Source organism: Oncorhynchus kisutch, linkage group LG13, assembly GCF_002021735.2.
Source record: "Oncorhynchus kisutch isolate 150728-3 linkage group LG13, Okis_V2, whole genome shotgun sequence".
Classification (NCBI taxonomy): domain Eukaryota; kingdom Metazoa; phylum Chordata; class Actinopteri; order Salmoniformes; family Salmonidae; genus Oncorhynchus; species Oncorhynchus kisutch.
Window position 1 is genome coordinate 76,179,557 of NC_034186.2, and position 17,875 is coordinate 76,197,431.

At 45.6% G+C, this 17,875-nt stretch overlaps 1 protein-coding gene across 7 annotated transcripts in view; it reads left to right on the plus strand.

Annotated features, from left to right (window-relative positions):
* efna4 (ephrin A4) overlaps positions 1-17,466 on the plus strand; it is a 58,516-nt gene extending 41,050 nt beyond the window's left edge. For 2 of the 7 annotated variants that reach the window (XM_031787427.1, XM_031787426.1), the window contains exons 3-5: positions 1,460-1,773; positions 4,029-4,097; positions 4,212-5,149. In XM_031787427.1, the coding sequence (XP_031643287.1) occupies positions 1,460-1,773; positions 4,029-4,097; positions 4,212-4,486 (658 nt within the window). In that variant the 3' untranslated portion in view covers positions 4,487-5,149. Of the gene's footprint in view, positions 1-1,459; positions 1,774-4,028; positions 4,098-4,211; positions 5,150-9,443; positions 10,638-10,763; positions 10,858-14,952; positions 14,989-15,088 lie in introns of those variants that run through there. The other 5 variants (XR_004202539.1, XM_031787428.1, XR_004202537.1 and 2 more) reach the window with 5 other exon arrangements.
* The last annotated feature ends 409 nt before the right edge of the window (positions 17,467-17,875 follow it).

The following is a 17,875-nucleotide window of genomic DNA, read 5'->3' on the forward strand; positions in this document are numbered from 1 at the left end:
TTTGTCTCCTTTTCATTCTGTCTCCCTTTCTCCCTTTCCTTCTGGTCTCCCTTTCCTTCTGTCTCCCTTTCCTTCTGTCTCCCTTTCCTTCTCTCTCCCTTTCCTTCTCTCTCCCTTTCCTTCTCTCCCTTTCCTTCTCTCTCCCTTTCCTTCTCTCTCCCTTTCCTTCTCTCTCCCTTTCCTTCTCTCTCCCTTTCCTTCTCTCTCCCTTTCCTTCTGTCTCCCTTTCCTTCTGTCTCCCTTTCCTTCTCTCTCCTTTCCTTCTCTCACCTTTCCTTCTCTCCCCTTTCCTTCTCTCTCCCTTTCCTTCTCTCTCCTTCCTTCTCTCTCCCTTTCCTCTCTCTCCCTTTCCTTCCTCCCTCCTTTCCTTCTCTCCCCCTTTCCTTCTCTCCCCCTTTCCTCTCTCCCCTTCCCCTCTCCCCCTTTCCTTCTCTCCCCCTTTCCTTCTCTCCCTTTCTTCTCTCCTTTTCCTTCTCTCCCTTTCTCTCTCCTTTTCCTTCTCTCCTTTCTCTTCTCCTTTCCTTCTCTCTCCTTTTCCTTCTGTCTCCCCCTTTCCTTCTGTCTCCCCCTTTCTCTCTCCTTTTTCCTTCTCTCCCTTTCTCTCTCCTTTTCCTTCTGTCTCCCCCTTTCCTTCTGTCTCCCCCTTTCCTTCCCTCTCTCTTTCCTTCTCTCTCCCTTTCCTTCTCTCTCCCTTTCCTTCTCTCTCCCTTTCCTTCTCTCCCTTTTCTCTCTCCTTTTCCTTCTCTCCCTTTCTCTCTCCTTTTCCTCTCTCTCCTTTTCCTTCTGTCTCCCCCTTCTCTTCTCCTTTTCCTTCTCTCCCTTTCTCTCTCCTTTTCCTTCTCTCCCTTTTCCTTCTGTCTCTCCCTTCCTTCTGTCTCCCCCTTTCCTTCTGTCTCCCCCCTTTCCTTCTGTCTCCCCCTTCCTTCCGTCTCCCCCTTTCTTCCGTCTCCCCCTTTCCTTCCGTCTCCCCCTTTCCTTCCGTCTCCCCCTTTCCTTCCGTCTCCCCCTTTCCTTCCGTCTCCCCCTTTCCTTCCCTCTCCCTTTCCTTCCCTCTCCCTTTCCTTCCCTCTCCCTTCCTTTCTCTCTCCCTTTCCTTCTCTCTCCCTTTCCTTCTCTCTCCCTTTCCTTCTCTCTCCCTTTCCTTCTCTCTCCTTTTCCTTCTGTCTCTCCCTTTCCTTCTCTCTCCCTTTCCTTCTCTCTCCTTTTCCTTCTCTCTCCCTTTCCTTCTCTCCCCCTTTCCTTCTCTCCCTTTCTCTCTCCTTTTCCTTCTCTCCCTTTCTCTACTCCTTTTCCTTCTCTCTCCCTTTCCTTCTCTCTCCCTTTCCTTCTCTCCCTTTCTCTCTCCTTTTCCTTCTCTCTCTCCTTTTCCTTCTCTCCTCCTTTTCCTTCTCTCCCTTTCTCTCTCCTTTTCCTTCTCTCTCTCTCTTTCTTTCCTTCTCTCCCTTTCCTTCTGTCTCAGATTGACGGGAGGGGATCTGTCCATCCAGGTGAATCTGAATGACTACCTGGATATCTACTGCCCCCACTACCCTCACCCGTCTCCCCCCAGTGAGGAGGCCTACCCCCAGGCCCCACCAGACAGCCTGGCCCTGTACCTGGTGGCTGAGGGGGGGTTCAGGGGCTGTGTGGAGACCCAGGGGGCCATCAAGAGGTGGGAGTGTAACAGCCCCCGTGCCCCCTTCGGCCCTGTCCGCTTCTCAGAGAAGATCCAGCGCTTCACCCCCTTCTCTCTGGGCTTCGAGTTCCTCCCCGGACACCACTACTACTACAGCTGTGAGTGTGTGTGTGTGTGTGTGTGTGTGTGTGTGTGTAAGTAAATCTGTGTGATAACTTGGGTTTCCTCTTTTCCCACTACTTCCTATTTCTGTCTTCCTCTCTCATTTATCTACAACTGCTGGAGGAGGGAGGGGGGGCGCAAGGGAGGCAGAGAAGGTAGAGGGGAGGGAGCAATGTTTACTGTTTGCTGATGATCTGGTGCTTCTGTCCCCAACCAAGGAGGGCCTACAGCAGCACCTAGATCTTCTGCACAGATTCTGCCAGACCTGGGCCGTGACAGTAAATCTCAGTAAGACCAAAATAATGGTGTTCCAAAAAAGGTCCAGTCGCCAGGACCACAAAAACAAATTCCATCTAGACACCATTGCCCTAGAGCACACAAAAAACTATACATACCTTGGCCTAAAGCTCAGCGCCACAGGTAACTTCCACAAAGCTGTGAACGACCTGAGAGACAAGGCAAGAAGGGCCTTCTGTCATCAAAAGGAACATACAATTCGACATACTAATTAGGATCTGGCTAAAAATACTTGAATCAGTTATAGAACCCATTGCCCTTTATGGTTGTGAGGTCTGGGGTCCGCTCACCAACCAAGAATTCACAAAATGGGACAAACACCAAATTGAGACTCTGCATGCAGAATTCAGCAAAAATATCCTCCGTGTACAACGTAGAACACCAAATAATGCATGCAGAGCAGAATTAGGCCGATACACGCTAATTATCAAAATCCAGAAAAGAGACGTTAAATTCAACAACCACCTAAAAGGAAGTGATTCCCAAACCTTCCATAACAAAGCCATCACCTACAGAGAGATGAACCTGGAGAAGAATCCCCTAAGCAAGCTGGTCCCGGGGCTCTGTTCACAAACACAAACACACCCCACAGAGCCCCAGGACAGCAGCACAATTAGACCCAACCAAATCATGAGAAAACAAAAAGATAATTACTTGACACATTGGAGAGGGGAAGGTTTGGTGCCCTGAAATCCGTTTCTTACTGTCTTTACAACTTCTGGTCTCTGTCCAACCAAAAGAGGGGGGGGGGGGGGGGGGGGAGAGAAAGGAAGAGAAGGGTGGAATGAAAGAGGGGAGAGTCTGACAGTACAGGAAGGGAGGGGGGGAGAGAGGGGAGATGAGTGGAATCCACAGGGAGAAAGAAAAGGGGAGCAACAAAAGCGAGGGAAAAGGGAAAATAATGGATGAGAGACGGAGGGAAAGAATCTTTACATAAATTACTATTGCGGTCTGCGGGACAATGGAGCATTGTCAGGGCATGAGACACACACACAGAGACACACACACACACACACACACAGCACTGGGCCTTTGTGTCTGTGCAGGGCTGGAGAACACAACAATAGCCTCCTCCCCTGGAACTACCCCAATGGGCCTGGCTGACTGTGTGTGTATTGTCCACATCAAAGATAACGCTTGAAGTTTGTCCGACCGTCTGGCTGGGTGAAAAGGCCAGGCCATAGGGACAGTATAATGCTTTTAGACTGGGGACACGACAATAGTATTAGCTGTGTCAGTCTGTCTCTTATAGTGATCCACACTGACAGCTCACATAGCATCCGCGTCAATCAGCCCAGTGATCTGTAGTCACTAGATGGCATTGCTAGAAGGAACAGCATTCTCAGAACTGACGAGCAAGTAGACAAGCTTTTGTTTGGTTACGTTGAGGGTTAAGATTAGAGGTGGCTGTTTGAACTTGAAAGTATAAGTTAGCATCCTCCTTAATATAATATATACCATTTAGAAGAGTCTTATCTGAAGTGACGGAGTCCTGCGTACATACATTTTACATAGGGCGGGTCCCGGGAATCAAACCCACTGTCCTGCAAGCGTCTTGCTCTACCAACTGAGCTCCAGATGACCAGATAGTGACTGTGTTTCTCTCACTTAACAGGAAACACCTTGACTCCCACAATCCATTGTGTCAGTCCCCTTTGACCCCTGTAGTGGTTGTTGTCTGCTGGAGTTTGCAAATGGAAAACCTTTTCTGTGGTTTCTTTCATACTAACTGAATCCTGCTGAGTTCTGCTGGTTGGTGAAGGGTGACGTCATATGGTGATACATTCTAGATTACTGTCAAATACATGAAGGGTTGAAAATCTCCAACTTCCAACACTTCACACATCTTTACTGTAACAAGGCAATCTCTCTCTGTCTCTCTTTCTCTCTCTCTCTTTCTCTCTCTTTCTCTCTCTCTGTCTCTCTCTGTCTCTCTCTGTCTCTCTCTCTCCAGCATTGCCTACAGGGGAAAGCTCCCCGCTGCCCTGCATGAAGCTGCGAGTCACAGTGTGCTGTGAGCCCAGTGAGTAAACTCCTCTTTTTCATCTCTCTCTCATAGGCTCTTCTGTGTGAAACCAGTATGTAGAGCTCTCTAACGTCTCCCTCCATCTGTTTCCATATTTCCTCTGTCTACCAGAGGTAGCTGGGGACGTTCTGCTCTTCATCTCACCTTTGATGTTCTCCTCCACCTCATCTCTTCCTCCTAGCTCAAATCAAAATGTTTGTGATGGAGGGCATCCTTTTTTCATATCCTTTTCTTTCATCATTCTCCTTCTCCTTTTCTCGCTCCACCATTCTGCTCTCTCTGCCTCGTCAGTTTACCCCTACCGGTATGTTCAGTACATGGCTACCTCAGTTACCTCGTACACCTGCACATTGACTCAGTACTGGTACTTCCTGTACTGTATGTAGACATGTTATTTGACTCTTTATTTGTTATTCACTTCGTGTTTTTATTCCTCGTGAATCATTACTATTTATCTTATTTTTAAGTCCGTTAATGGAAAAGGCGCTGTAAGTAAGCATTTCACTGTTAGTCCAATAACATTTCATTTGATTCTCTGTATAGCTCTGTAATTGTCCCTCTTCCTCAGGTCCTAACTTCATCACTCCTGTTGACCTCTCCTTTTTATCACAGCAGTATTCTAACCCCTCTCCTTTTTATCACAGCAGTATTCTGACCCCTCCCCTTTTTATCACAGCAGTATTCTGACCCCTCCCCTTTTTATCACAGCAGTATTCTGACCCCTCCTTTTTATCACAGCAGTATTCTGACCCCTCCCCTTTTTATCACAGCAGTATTCTGATCGACTTGTCCATCTCCAAGGTATTTCTAGTCGATCTTGTGTTGCCCTGCGCGCCGGCTGGGTAGGGAAACTGTTACCATTTAATTTGTCTGAAGGTACAAGCACTGCCTTCCCGGTGGGCCTGGATAGGAAATCAAGTGAACTATGCCACCGCTGGCCAATCAGATAGCTCAGATGACCGTGTCTACAGCAACGTAGCAGCATAAAGGAAGCTACGATGAAATGTAATACAGCAAAGAGCTGCTGTTTTTTGACTGAGTTCATGTTTAAGTTCTTACTCGGCACTGTCAACACTTTGTATTCAACACTTTGTATTCAACACTTTGTATTCTACACTTTGTATTCAACACTTTGTATTCAACACTTTGTATTCAACACTTTGTATTCAACACTTTGTATTCAACACTTTGTATTCAACACTTTGTATTCAACACTTTGTATTCAACACTTTGTATTCAACACTTTGTATTCAACACTTTGTATTCTACACTTTGTATTCTACACTTATAAGCCATAAAATGCACAAGTGTATCTACAGGCTTGTTATTATTAGGGGCTTGGGTCTTTTTTAATATCAAGGAATATTTTACTTTCTCTGGTCATAGGAGTAACAACATGAATCTGTGCATGAGGTGAAATAATGTGGTGCGGCTTGAGTTTCGCCAACAGCTGGAAGAAGGTGTCCCTTTTTGGTCTGTTTCAGTGGAGGAACGGGAGAGTGGAGGGATGTTGAGAGGTGGACCCTCAGTCTGCTGTTCTCTCCCTCTGCTGAGACTGACCCTCAGTCTGCTGCTCTCTCCCTCTGCTGAGACTGACCCTCAGTCTGCTGCTCTCTCCCTCTGCTGAGACTGACCCTCAGTCTGCTGCTCTCTCCCTCTGCTGAGACTGACCCTCAGTCTGCTGTTCTCTCCCTCTGCTGAGACTGACCCTCAGTCTGCTGTTCTCTCCCTCGGCTGAGACTGACCCTCAGTCTGCTGTCCTCTCCCTCTGCTGAGACTGACCCTCAGTCTGCTGTCCTCTCCCTCTGCTGAGACTGACCCTCAGTCTGCTGTCCTCTCCCTCTGCTGAGACTGACCCTCAGTCTGCTGCTCTCTCACTCCGCTGAGACTGACCCTCAGTCTGCTGTTCTCTCCCTCGGCTGAGACTGACCCTCAGTCTGCTGTTCTCGCCCTCGGCTGAGACTGACCCTCAGTCTGCTGTTCTCTCCCTCGGCTGAGACTGACCCTCAGTCTGCTGTTCTCTCCCTCGGCTGAGACTGACCCTCAGTCTGCTGTTCTCTCCCTCGGCTGAGACTGACCCTCAGTCTGCTGCTCTCTCCCTCCGCTGAGACTGACCCTCAGTCTGCTGCTCTCTCCCTCTGCTGAGACTGACCCTCAGTCTGCTGCTCTCTCCCTCTGCTGAGACTGACCCTCAGTCTGCTGTTCTCTCCCTCCGCTGAGACTGACCCTCAGTCTGCTGCTCTCTCCCTCTGCTGAGACTGACCCTCAGTCTACTGTTCTCTCCCTCCGCTGAGACTGACCCTCAGTCTACTGTTCTCTCCCTCCGCTGAGACTGACCCTCAGTCTGCTGCTCTCTCCCTCCGCTGAGACTGACCCTCAGTCTGCTGCTCTCCCTCTGCTGAGACTGACCCTCAGTCTGCTGTTCTCTGCTGAGACTGACCCTCAGTCTGCTGTTCTCTGCTGAGACTGACCCTCAGTCTGCTGCTCTCTCCCTCCGCTGAGACTGACCCTCAGTCTGCTGCTCTCTCCCTCCGCTGAGACTGACCATCAGATCAGCCCAGTAAAATAAAAATAAAAATAAACTAATTATTTAAATGTATGCTCACTCAGCTGTGCCTCACAAGTAATACAACAACAGATCTATTACTGGTGTGATCATATAGCCCCAAATGTTTTAGTATAAAAACATGTTTTAAATGTCCCAAACTACAATGCATTGGCAGGGCAATTCAAGCAAAGCCAGTATGTGGTGATAATGTATTGGACCTGTAGCTTACTGAACAAACCTCATTGCTACAGTACTGTTTTTAATTGGTTGTTTCAAAGGCTTATATTTTAAGTCATGTTAATAAACAGAGTGGTAGATCTCGGCATGCAGAGTGATCTTGACTCAAAGGTTGGTGACGGCTTCTCTAACATCGTGTGTGTGTGTGTGCGTCAAAAGAACAGACCTTTTAGTATACATTTGTTATCAGTTCAACAGCAAACTCTTGCTCCCTCTCTTTCCTCTCTCTCACACACACTTTCTCTTTTCTTTACTCTGCCTCCGTGTCTCTGGTGTGAATTCCCAGAGTTGTTCTAACCCAGGCCCTTCCTACAGTAATGTTAGTCTTCCGGTCCACTGAGCTGCCTGTTCCTATTCCGGTCGGGAATGTTGCCCAGTCACTGTGGGAATGCCTCTACACTCTACAGTTGAAGAGGCGTGTGTGTGTGTGTGTGTGTGTGTGTGTGTGTGTGTGTGTGTGTGTGTGTGTGTGTGTAAGAGACGTCTGTCCCCATTCCCATCACATCCCAGTGGACTGGGCAGGAGGGCTAAATGAATGTCCCAGCCTCGTCTCCACACTACAGGCAGGGATATCATTAGTTAGGTGTGTGTGTGAGGCGTGCCTGGGTGTGTCTTCTCTTCATAGTGTTTATCATCAGCCCATAACCAGGAGATGTATAATGCTCTATATATTCTCTCTTCTTAAACACTTACTCTATTCCAAAGAGAGAGAGCGGATCATTTCATCTGTCCAAATAACTAGAATCAACGTTTGATGTGTGAAGTTGTAATGATCCCGTGGTTGTTCATTAACAACACTCTGATAGTGTTTATGTGGGGAACAGCAGCAGTACTGTTGACCTTCTGACTGTTTCCTTCCATTGCTGCTGTTTTTCACACTGACTGAAAATATGCTACGTTTTTCTTATACTGTACAGGATATTTACCCAAATGGACATTATTTTCAGTCTCTGTTCCTCTCTCTTTCTTCCTCTCTTTCATTCTCTCTGTTCTCTCATCCTGTTCTCCTAGTGAAGCTAATCCGGACTACATTTCAAGAGCCCTCTTCTGTCTTTTTCCTCCCTCTCTTTTTAGTCTTCTGTCGTTCCTGAAGTGGCACTAATCTCCCCCTCTCCCTGTCTCTTCTCCTCGTTCCCCCTCCCTCCTTTTTATGATCTGTCGTCTGGAGCAAAACTAATCTAGGCTTCATCCACTACCATGTCTTTCTCTCTCTCTCATTCCATCCCCATGTTTCCCACCCCCTCTCTCTCATTCCATCCCCATGTTTCCCACCCCCTCTCTCTCCTTCCATCCCCATGTTTCCCCCCCTCTCTCTCCTTCCATCCCCATGTTTCCTACCCTCTCTCTCTCCTTCCATCCCCATGTTTCCTACCCTCTCTCTCTCCTTCCATCCCCATGTTTCCCACCCTCTCTCCCACCTTCCATCCCCATGTTTCCCACCCTCTCTCTCTCTCCTTCCATCCCCATGTTTCCCACCCTCTCTCTCTCCTTCCATCCCCATGTTTCCCACCCTCTCTCTCTCCTTCCATCCCCATGTTTCCCACCCCCTCTCTCCCTCCTTCCATCCCCATGTTTCCCACCCTCTCTCTCTCTCCTTCCATCCCCATGTTTCCCACCCACTCTCTCTCCTTCCATCCCCATGTTTCCCACCCTCTCTCTCTCCTTCCATCCCCATGTTTCCCACCCTCTCTCCCACCTTCCATCCCCATGTTTCCCACCCACCCTCTCTCTCCTTCCATCCCCATGTTTCCCACCCACCCTCTCTCTCCTTCCATCCCCATGTTTCCCACCCACCCTCTCTCTCCTTCCATCCCCATGTTTCCCACCCTCTCTCTCTCTCCTTCCATCCCCATGTTTCCCACCCTCTCTCTCTCTCCTTCCATCCCCATGTTTCCCACCCTCTCTCCCACCTTCCATCCCCATGTGTCCCACCCTCTCCCTCCTTCTATCCCCATGTTTCCCACCCTCTCTCCCTCCTTCTATCCCCATGTTTCCCACCCTCTCTCTCTCTCCTTCTATCCCCATGTTTCCCACCCTCTCTCTCTCCTTCTATCCCCATGTTTCCCACCCTCTCTCTCTCCTTCCATCCCCATGTTTCCCACCCTCTCTCTCTCCTTCCATCCCCATGTTTCCCACCCCCTCTCTCTCCTTCCATCCCCATGTTTCCCACCCCCTCTCTCTCCTTCCATCCCCATGTTTCCCACCCCCTCTCTCTCCTTCCATCCCCATGTTTCCCACCCCCTCTCTCTCCTTCCATCCCCATGTTTCCCACCCCCTCTCTCTCCTTCCATCCCCATGTTTCCCCCCCTCTCTCTCCTTCCATCCCCATGTTTCCCCCCCTCTCTCTCCTTCCATCCCCATGTTTCCCACCCCCTCTCTCTCCTTCCATCCCCATGTTTCACACCCTCTCTACCTATCTGACTCTGCTCCCTCCATCCCTCCAACATTTTCTTTGTCTTTTCTATCTCTCATCTGTATCTCTCCATCTCCTCTCTGGCCATTTATTTACCAAGTCTCCCTCTTTTATTTTGTTCTCCCTCTCTATCTCTGTCATGCAGGGGCTGTTCTGTAAATGTGTTGGGATGAGGATACACGAGGAGAGAGCAGGATGAGACTGAGATGGAAGAGAGGAGAGATGAAAAAGTCTCTCTGTCTCTCTGTCCATTAGTGGTGCAGCTGTTGTTGTGCTCCCTGCAGCAACGCCTCATACTCTCTCTGGTTCCTTCCTGTAGAGGTTCCCTTTTATCTAACAGCCAGCTTGGCAGTGTGGCACATACAGTGTGTGTGAGGACCCAGCGATGGCCGTTCCCATCCTTTAGCCACAGTCTCTCTCTGGCTGCTCTGGATGCTTTCAACTCTATCTCTACGACTGTCTCTACCTCTACGACTGTCTCTACGACTGTCTATCTCTACGACTGTCTCTATGGCTATCTCTGTCTCTGCAACGGTCTCGGTCTCTTTCTCTGCAACGGCCTCGGTCTCTTTCTCTGCAACGGTCTCTTTCTCTGCAACGGCCTCGGTCTCTTTCTCTGCAACGGCCTCGGTCTCTTTCTCTGCAACGGCCTCGGTCTCTTTCTCTGCAACGGCCTCGGTCTCTTTCTCTGCAACGGCCTCGGTCTCTTTCTCTGCAACGGCCTCGGTCTCTTTCTCTGCAACGGCCTCGGTCTCTTTCTCTGCAACGGCCTCGGTCTCTTTCTCTGCAACGGCCTCGGTCTCTTTCCCTGCAACGGCCTCGGTCTCTTTCCCTGCAACGGTCTCGGTCTCTTTCCCTGCAACGGTCTCGGTCTCTTTCCCTGCAACGGTCTCGGTCTCTTTCCCTGCAACGGTCTCGGTCTCTTTCCCTGCAACGGTCTCGGTCTCTTTCCCTGCAACGGTCTCGGTCTCTTTCCCTGCAACGGTCTCGGTCTCTTTCCCTGCAACGGTCTCGGTCTCTTTCCCTGCAACGGTCTCGGTCTCTTTCCCTGCAACGGTCTCGGTCTCTTTCCCTGCAACGGTCTCGGTCTCTTTCCCTGCAACGGTCTCGGTCTCTTTCCCTGCAACGGTCTCGGTCTCTTTCCCTGCAACGGTCTCGGTCTCTTTCCCTGCAACGGTCTCGGTCTCTTTCCCTGCAACGGTCTCACTATCCTGTCTTTTTCAAACAACAAACCGTTCTCTGAATGTACTTTTCAGGTGGCCATTCCCTGTAGTTGGGGACGAGCACTCAAACACACACGGGGATCTGAAGGACAGAGCAGTGACAGAGGGTCCATCAGGTACACTGTCATTGTACCAAGGTCACCCAGCACTCTGTGGTGGCATCATCTTCTCTCCTGTGTCATTGTGTGTGTGTGTTTATCCACTCAAATTAACCAGCACTCTCCTGTGTGCGTGTGTCACAGGCCAACTTTTTCTCTAACTGAAATGAACTAAAACAGCCGTAAAGAGAGCACGGCAGGTAGGACACAGTTGCACGTGACACAGGAAGCTCCTAAGGTCTGTGCTGGGATTAATTAGTCACTTTATCTATGTTCCTCTCTCCCTGTTGGTGTCTATTTATTGAATTCAATTCTCTTTGGATATCTTGGTTCTGTAGACTGCTGAATGACATTGTAAATGAACAGAAAGTCTAAGTTTGACTCTACAGTAAATTTGACACTACTGAAGTGTCCCGGTGAAAAGTGTCCCCTACCCACTCCAGTAGAGCGGTGTCACAGCAAAAAGCCCCCTTCCCCAATTCTGCTGTGCTAGAACAGTGTTGCATCAGACACAACCTTCAAAATCCGCACCACCAGAGTGGTGTCACGCTGAAACAGCTCCCCCTGCTGCTCCGCCTTTCTTTCCTCCTTTCCCCCTCAATCTTCCGCTATCTTCCTCTACTTACCTTTCAATGAAGACAACTTCTCCAAACACGAAGTCTGCTGTTGTTCCCCAGCCTCCTCTCTCATTCTCTTTCCTTCTCTCTCTTTCCCACTGTGTGAAGCCATTATAGACCTTCTACTCTCTCTAATTGATTTTCCCTTTCTTTCTCCTACTCTCCTCTTTTTCTCCCTCCCTCTCTCCCCTGCTGTGAACAGTCCATCGTGGTCATTTCAGGTTCCCCTCTCTGGTCTTTCACCTTTTTTTCAACTTTTTTTTCTTTTTCTATTCTGAATACCTTTGTGCCCCCTGCCCACCCTTCCGAACACACACACACACTCGCTCACACACACCGCTCGTCTACCTCTCTCTCCGACTTCCAGCACAACACTGAAGGACGAACTTTGACCAACTTCCTACCGTGATTCGATTTTTCTATTTGTCGGCGAGCAGGTTTGGAATGTTTTCCGCCCAGGAAGATGGCTTCCTACCTCTAGTCACTGTGTTTATAAAATGGCGGCGCGGGGAAGGAGAGGTGGAGTCACAGAATGGTGTCTCTCTGCAGTTCTCTGTCTGGAGACACACATGCATGCTCACATCCACTCACACAGTGGGTCTCTCTCTGCAGTGCAGTGCTTTCCTGAGACGCATGCGACCATGGCAGCCATTTTGGGGTAGAGCTGGCCGTGACCAATACAGAACAATTATCTACAGCACGCATGTAGTCATTCACGCATGTAGTCATTCACGCATGTAGTCATTCACACAAATTTACCTAATCATGAACAACAGCAATACACAGATAATAACTTTGGTATTTCCACCATTTAGATGCATTTTGAGTAGTTAAAAAGCTTTTTATTTCTCCTCATTTGAACAATCTGCCATAAAGAACGTATGTTCAACTTAATATCTCAAGAGACCAAATAAAGTATCTGGGTTGACCACTTCATCTGAAATCAGACATAAATCCGCTTGTGACATGGGGAATGCAAGCTTGTTCTGTACCACAGGGAATGGCAATTGAATGTAAGCTTCACAAAATAATGTAATTGTGAAAATGTGTCTTGCCTGTATATCTCTGGGTAACAGGGTTGATGTTGTGCTCCACCTGCTCAGTTTTCCACCACAAAACACCAGAAAATGGCCGAAGGAGTAGAACCAGCTCACCTGCTTTTACACTATGACCTGAATATTAATGTTCAATATCTCTATTTAAAAAGGAATAGTTTCACCAGCATCTTATTATAATATTAAAACGAGTTCAGTTCACTTAACAGGATTGACCTTAAAATGAGGGACAGGTTTATTAATTTTTTTACCTTAAAATGAATCACTTAAATATTACTCTTAAGAAATGACTTTGTTAAAGCAACAAATAACTAGGGCCTTACAATGATGGTGAAAATGGAGATATGTTGGGATTAAGTGGGTTAAAATCTTCCTAGAATTCAGAGGATGCACAGAGGGACACGTTAAAATGCTGAATGTTGGTACTTTAGTCTTTGTTGAAGGTGATCTCTCCTCTATTTCCTGGTTGCTAAAATTCTAATTCAATATCTTTTCCATAACCAAATATTGTCTTTTCAGCTGTTTGAAGCAGCAAAACAGACAGTTAAAGATTCAAAGAAGTAACATAAGAACCTAGAACAGATCTACCGCTTTGTAGACTTGCTTTCAATGAGAATGACAGATCTGTAACTCACATTTCTACGTGACTTTGGTTGGGTCACCCAGAAGTGCCATATTGCAGCTTTAATATAAAGATCTGATTTATTGAGTTTTCTATGTGGACTATATTAATGGACACTTCAGTTAATATATCCGCCTTTTAATATTCAATATTTGTGCAGAATTTCTGCTTGAAATATCAAAGGGATGAAAAGGCACTCATCTCGTAGAACGATCTATTCATTATCAGTGAACAAAAAATATATTGCGTTTTTCAATTATTTTCCATATATATTTTTTTGTCATTGACGATTCAACATGTAATTGTTTATGCAGACTTTTGAGTTCTTCTTGAAACAGCAGTATAGTTTGGTAAGGTATTACGTTTATTAAACCGCTATAATCACGCAGAGTCATTTTAAAGTCAGCTATTGATGTAGGCATTAGGTCAATGCGTACATTTCAAAATCAGTTCATGCTCTTTAATTTATTCATTTAGTCTTTGAGTATGCACTTGTTTGTTGCCTTTGATGTAAATAGTTTGGTATGTTCTGTTAATTGTATTTGGAGAATTACCTGATAAAACCTCTGCTTTATTTGAGCTGTTTTTATCCACTCAATGTGGACATGAAAGATTGGATTAATAGAACCCTGCAACTTTTAGTTTATTGTTTTATAATTATTAACTAATGTTAAAAAACAGAATAAGGAACAGAAGTGATGTGTTCTGTAACTTTTATAGTTTTGATGCTTTGGACACAAAATGCCTTTTTCACATTTTCTTCTGCTCAAACGACACACACACACACACACACACACACACACACACACACACACACACACACACACACACACACACACACACACACACACACACCACACACACACACACAGTGAGAGGCCCAATCACAGCATGTAATTTAATGCTTCGTTAACTCTTCCATAGTTATTTCTTCAGAATATGAGAGGTTTGTTAAGCCCCTCCCTCATCAACATGGAAGCTTCTTTGACTTGTAGTACAACCCTGACTATAGACATAACATAATATAACACCTATAGATACCTTAGTCAAGCCCTAATAACACACACACACACACACACAGAGAAAATGATCTCCAAGCTAAGCATTCGATCAGTGAGCCATCTTGTGAAAAACATGTCTTAGACATCAGGGTTCTGCTGATGTACACAATTCATTGTAGGAACACAGTCAACTGGATAACAGTTTCATTACAATGTTCTCCAGCACATTTTCTGCTCATTTTCTTCCTAAACCTTTCCCTTGTTCTCTCCCTTCACTATCAGCCTTAATTTTCCACTTCTTTTTGCTCTTTCTGGTATTGTAGCATTCTTTCCCACCTCTCTCTCGCCCTCTTGCCCCTCTCCACCTTGCTTTGCCCTCCAGCACCCATCCCACCCCTCTCTAACTCCCTCCATTATTTCCTTTTAGTCAGCCCCCCTGCTGAGGGAGTGACACACAGACACAAACACCCCTCCCTCCTCCGTCTCCCTCTCTCTTTCTCTCCCTCTCTCCGCCTGACCTTACAATATTTCCTTCCCTCCCTGCTTTTCTCTGTCTGTTTTTCTCCCAGGTCTTTTCCACCTCCACCCTTTAATTTCCTCTCATATGTCTTCTTGTTCTCTTTTCCCTTTCTCTCTCTCTTATTCCTCATCTCTCTCTTATTCCTCATCTCTCTCTCTCTTATTCCTCACATCTCTCTTATTCCTCATCTCTCTCTCTCTCATTCTTATTCTTCATCAATTTAATTTTACTCCTTGGCTCAACATTATCTTCCTCCTGACTCACTTTCTTCGCTTGTTTTTCATTCAACCTTTAAGAAAATTTGCATTGGGGACATATTTTAGGGTTGCGCAGTCCGTAGTCATTTTTCATGGCATTTGGCTGTGAGTTATGGTAAATACCCTCCCCTAGTCATTTTTCTGTTTATTGTTTTTTTGTTTCATGCAAGTAAGGCTCTAGTTTTTGGGAAACTTGAAAATGACTTGAATAATGAACTTTATTTTTATGTCCTGCTCTCTCCCTCTCTTCCCCTCGCTTAGCAACCGTAGGGTCCAAGCAGAACAAGCAGGAACAAGGTGAGATACAACTGCACTCTGTGTGTGTGTGTGGTATGCAAAGCATGCACAGGATGTTCATTGGTATTGATGAACTGCTAATTCTCTGACTCTCTCTCAGGTACTCCAGCTCTTCACAGTGATGTGTGTTCAATGAGGACAGTTCCTCTTTCTCTCCTCCTCCTCCTTGTTCCACTCTTGAACTTCCTCTCTATCTAACATCCCTCTATTCAAGCTGACCTCCTGAGTATCTACCATGCCCACTGTAGATGGCCTGCCTCACCCACTCAGTCCCTACTTTAAACTAGCCACACCTCATAGGGAGGCCAAGTCTTCATTTCAGACCCTCAAATGACTGCAATAGGGTAGACTTCAACACTACACACACTCCAACTACACACACTCCAACACATCACCTCTGCCTTTTCTGGGGTGGCACTAATCTTTCTCTTGGCCTCCTCTTTTCTCTCTGTCCACTCCTCTCGTTCCCCCTCTTCCATCCCTCGCTCCTGACTAAGCTCCTTCTGAAACAAATTGACACTAATCTTTCTCTTCTTGGTCTCCTCTTTTCTCTCTGTCCACTCTCTCCTCTCGTTCCCCCTCTTCCATCCCTCGCTTCTGACTAAGCTCCCTCTGAAACAGACTGACACTAATCTACCATCAAAGCTCTCATTCTTCATTTCCCACCTTTATCCACTCCATCCTGTAGACTCCATCTGTGTCGTCTCTCTTCCTCTCTCTCTCTCTCTTCCTCTCTCTCTCTCTTCCTCTCTCTCTTTCTCTCTCTCTCTCTCTCTGTGTGTGTGAACATAATGTGCCAGCTGAGCCAAAGTGGATCATCCAGACGTTGTTCTGTTAAATTACTACGGAGAGGACCAGACTTGGAGTTGACTGCTTCTGAACAGAACCATGTTTTTGAGTTGACGTCATTGGATTTGAAAGTCATTGTTTTTTAGATGAAAAACTACTTTTTTTTTATATCCAAAGTGGGACCAACTGTTAAACACAGTAACACCAAATGTTGACCAAACTTTATTAAAAAAGTTAACCAGTGACGACACTGCCTAAACCAGGATATGCTGTGTGAGTGGGACCCTGGGAATGATGAACTGGAATATTGTAACTGCTCTGCTACGCCCTCTACTGGGATCATACTGGTTAGACTGGTCCAACTGGGCTGTAACACCTGACAGTCTGTGGGAGTAATCTGACCATATCTGGAATTAACTGGACTGTGTCTGGTGGTTTACCTCTGTCTTAAAAGGCAATCAAAAGGAATTGTGGGAAACACACTGAGGGTACCGCCTCACTTCACCTCACACGCACCAAACCACATCGGCTGATTGACGGATGCTCCTCACCAACCAGGTGTGCAGGTACACTATTTAGACTGTCTGCTGAGCACTTAACCAGGCGAGGACCTTCATCAATGAGAAGAGGCCTAAAGCTGGTGTTTGTTTGAATAGAGGTTTTTGTTTTAGTGCAGTAAGGATTCTGCTTTAGGTGTTTCAGTTAAATATTGATGTTTTGTAGAGGTCCTGTAATGTTGGCATCCATTTTGATTATTTGAAACATCCTGAAAAAATCTACATTTTTACATGGCTGAACTTTTTTTTATGTTTACAGGTCTAGATTAACTCCAATTGTTGTTGTTTATAGTGCTATCAAGAATAACTAAAGCACTTTAGTACAGGTTACCCACGTATTTCTCTTTAAGTAAAAAAAAAATACATTTTTTCATTAAACAAATACCATTAAAAAATGCAATTTTATTATCAAAGCAATTTAAATTAATACATTTTTATTTTGATTGTCATATCTTTTATCTGTTGGTTAGATATGATTTCATGTTCCATTCACAAAAGTAATATATCACTAAATTGCATTTACAGTAGAAGCGTGTTACAAATATCACAAACCTAACAAATATACATGATTTATTTTAAAAAGTGAGAGATTTAACTGAAATTATTCTTATTAATTTAATCCCACAAAAATGAGTGTATATTTAATTAAATTCATAATTCTGATAAATTGCTTATCTTAATCCAACATAATTAATCATTATTAAATACAGGCTATTCGGGGCTGCAGTTTTTCCCACATTCTGATGTTGTCTTTGGTAACAGCATTTAGAAAACAATGTTTTCTTTCAGAATAAATATGTTGACTCAGTTATGCCTGTAAGCACTTACTCAGAGAGATGAGTCTGTAGTATTACTTTACACACACATTTGGATAACAATATACTTAAATGACAATTAAATATTTTGTTCTAGTCTACGCAGGTTATTCAGTAATATAATGACTATTCCAGGGGTTTAAACACTGATGTCTGGAACCTTGTTGTATAAAGCTGGTGCTCCCAGATTGAGTTTTTTTTGTTTTCACATTTTAGTGAAGTATGAAGCATCTTCTATGAAGAGCGAACTGCAAACAGCCCTTTTATACAAGGTGAGATGACAAAATAAAGATGATTGCAATAACTGTTGAAATTTCTTAACTTTGCTATTTGTGGTTTTTCGCAGTTTATTTGTCTTGTTTCTTGTTTCTTTGTTTTACTACAGGAAGTTCTATAATCAAGACAGATTTAGACAGTGTGTACACACACATACAAATACACACCTTTATTTATGGAATACTAACATATGTTCAATGCACAGGAGTATGTTCGTTGTGAGACCTCTGAGGTTCCAGATGACCTTGTGGTTTGAAAGGCCATTGTAACCTGAGAAAACCAATGGAATATTGATCTGAGTTTATATTTGATGTACAGTCGGCAGAACCCCGATAAGACCAAGACATTGCATACTCCTGGGAGTACTCCTTCATACATCATAGCTCATACAGTATATGTACAGTAGTTATTTGTATTCCTATCAAGACCGATATGCAACAATGAATACAG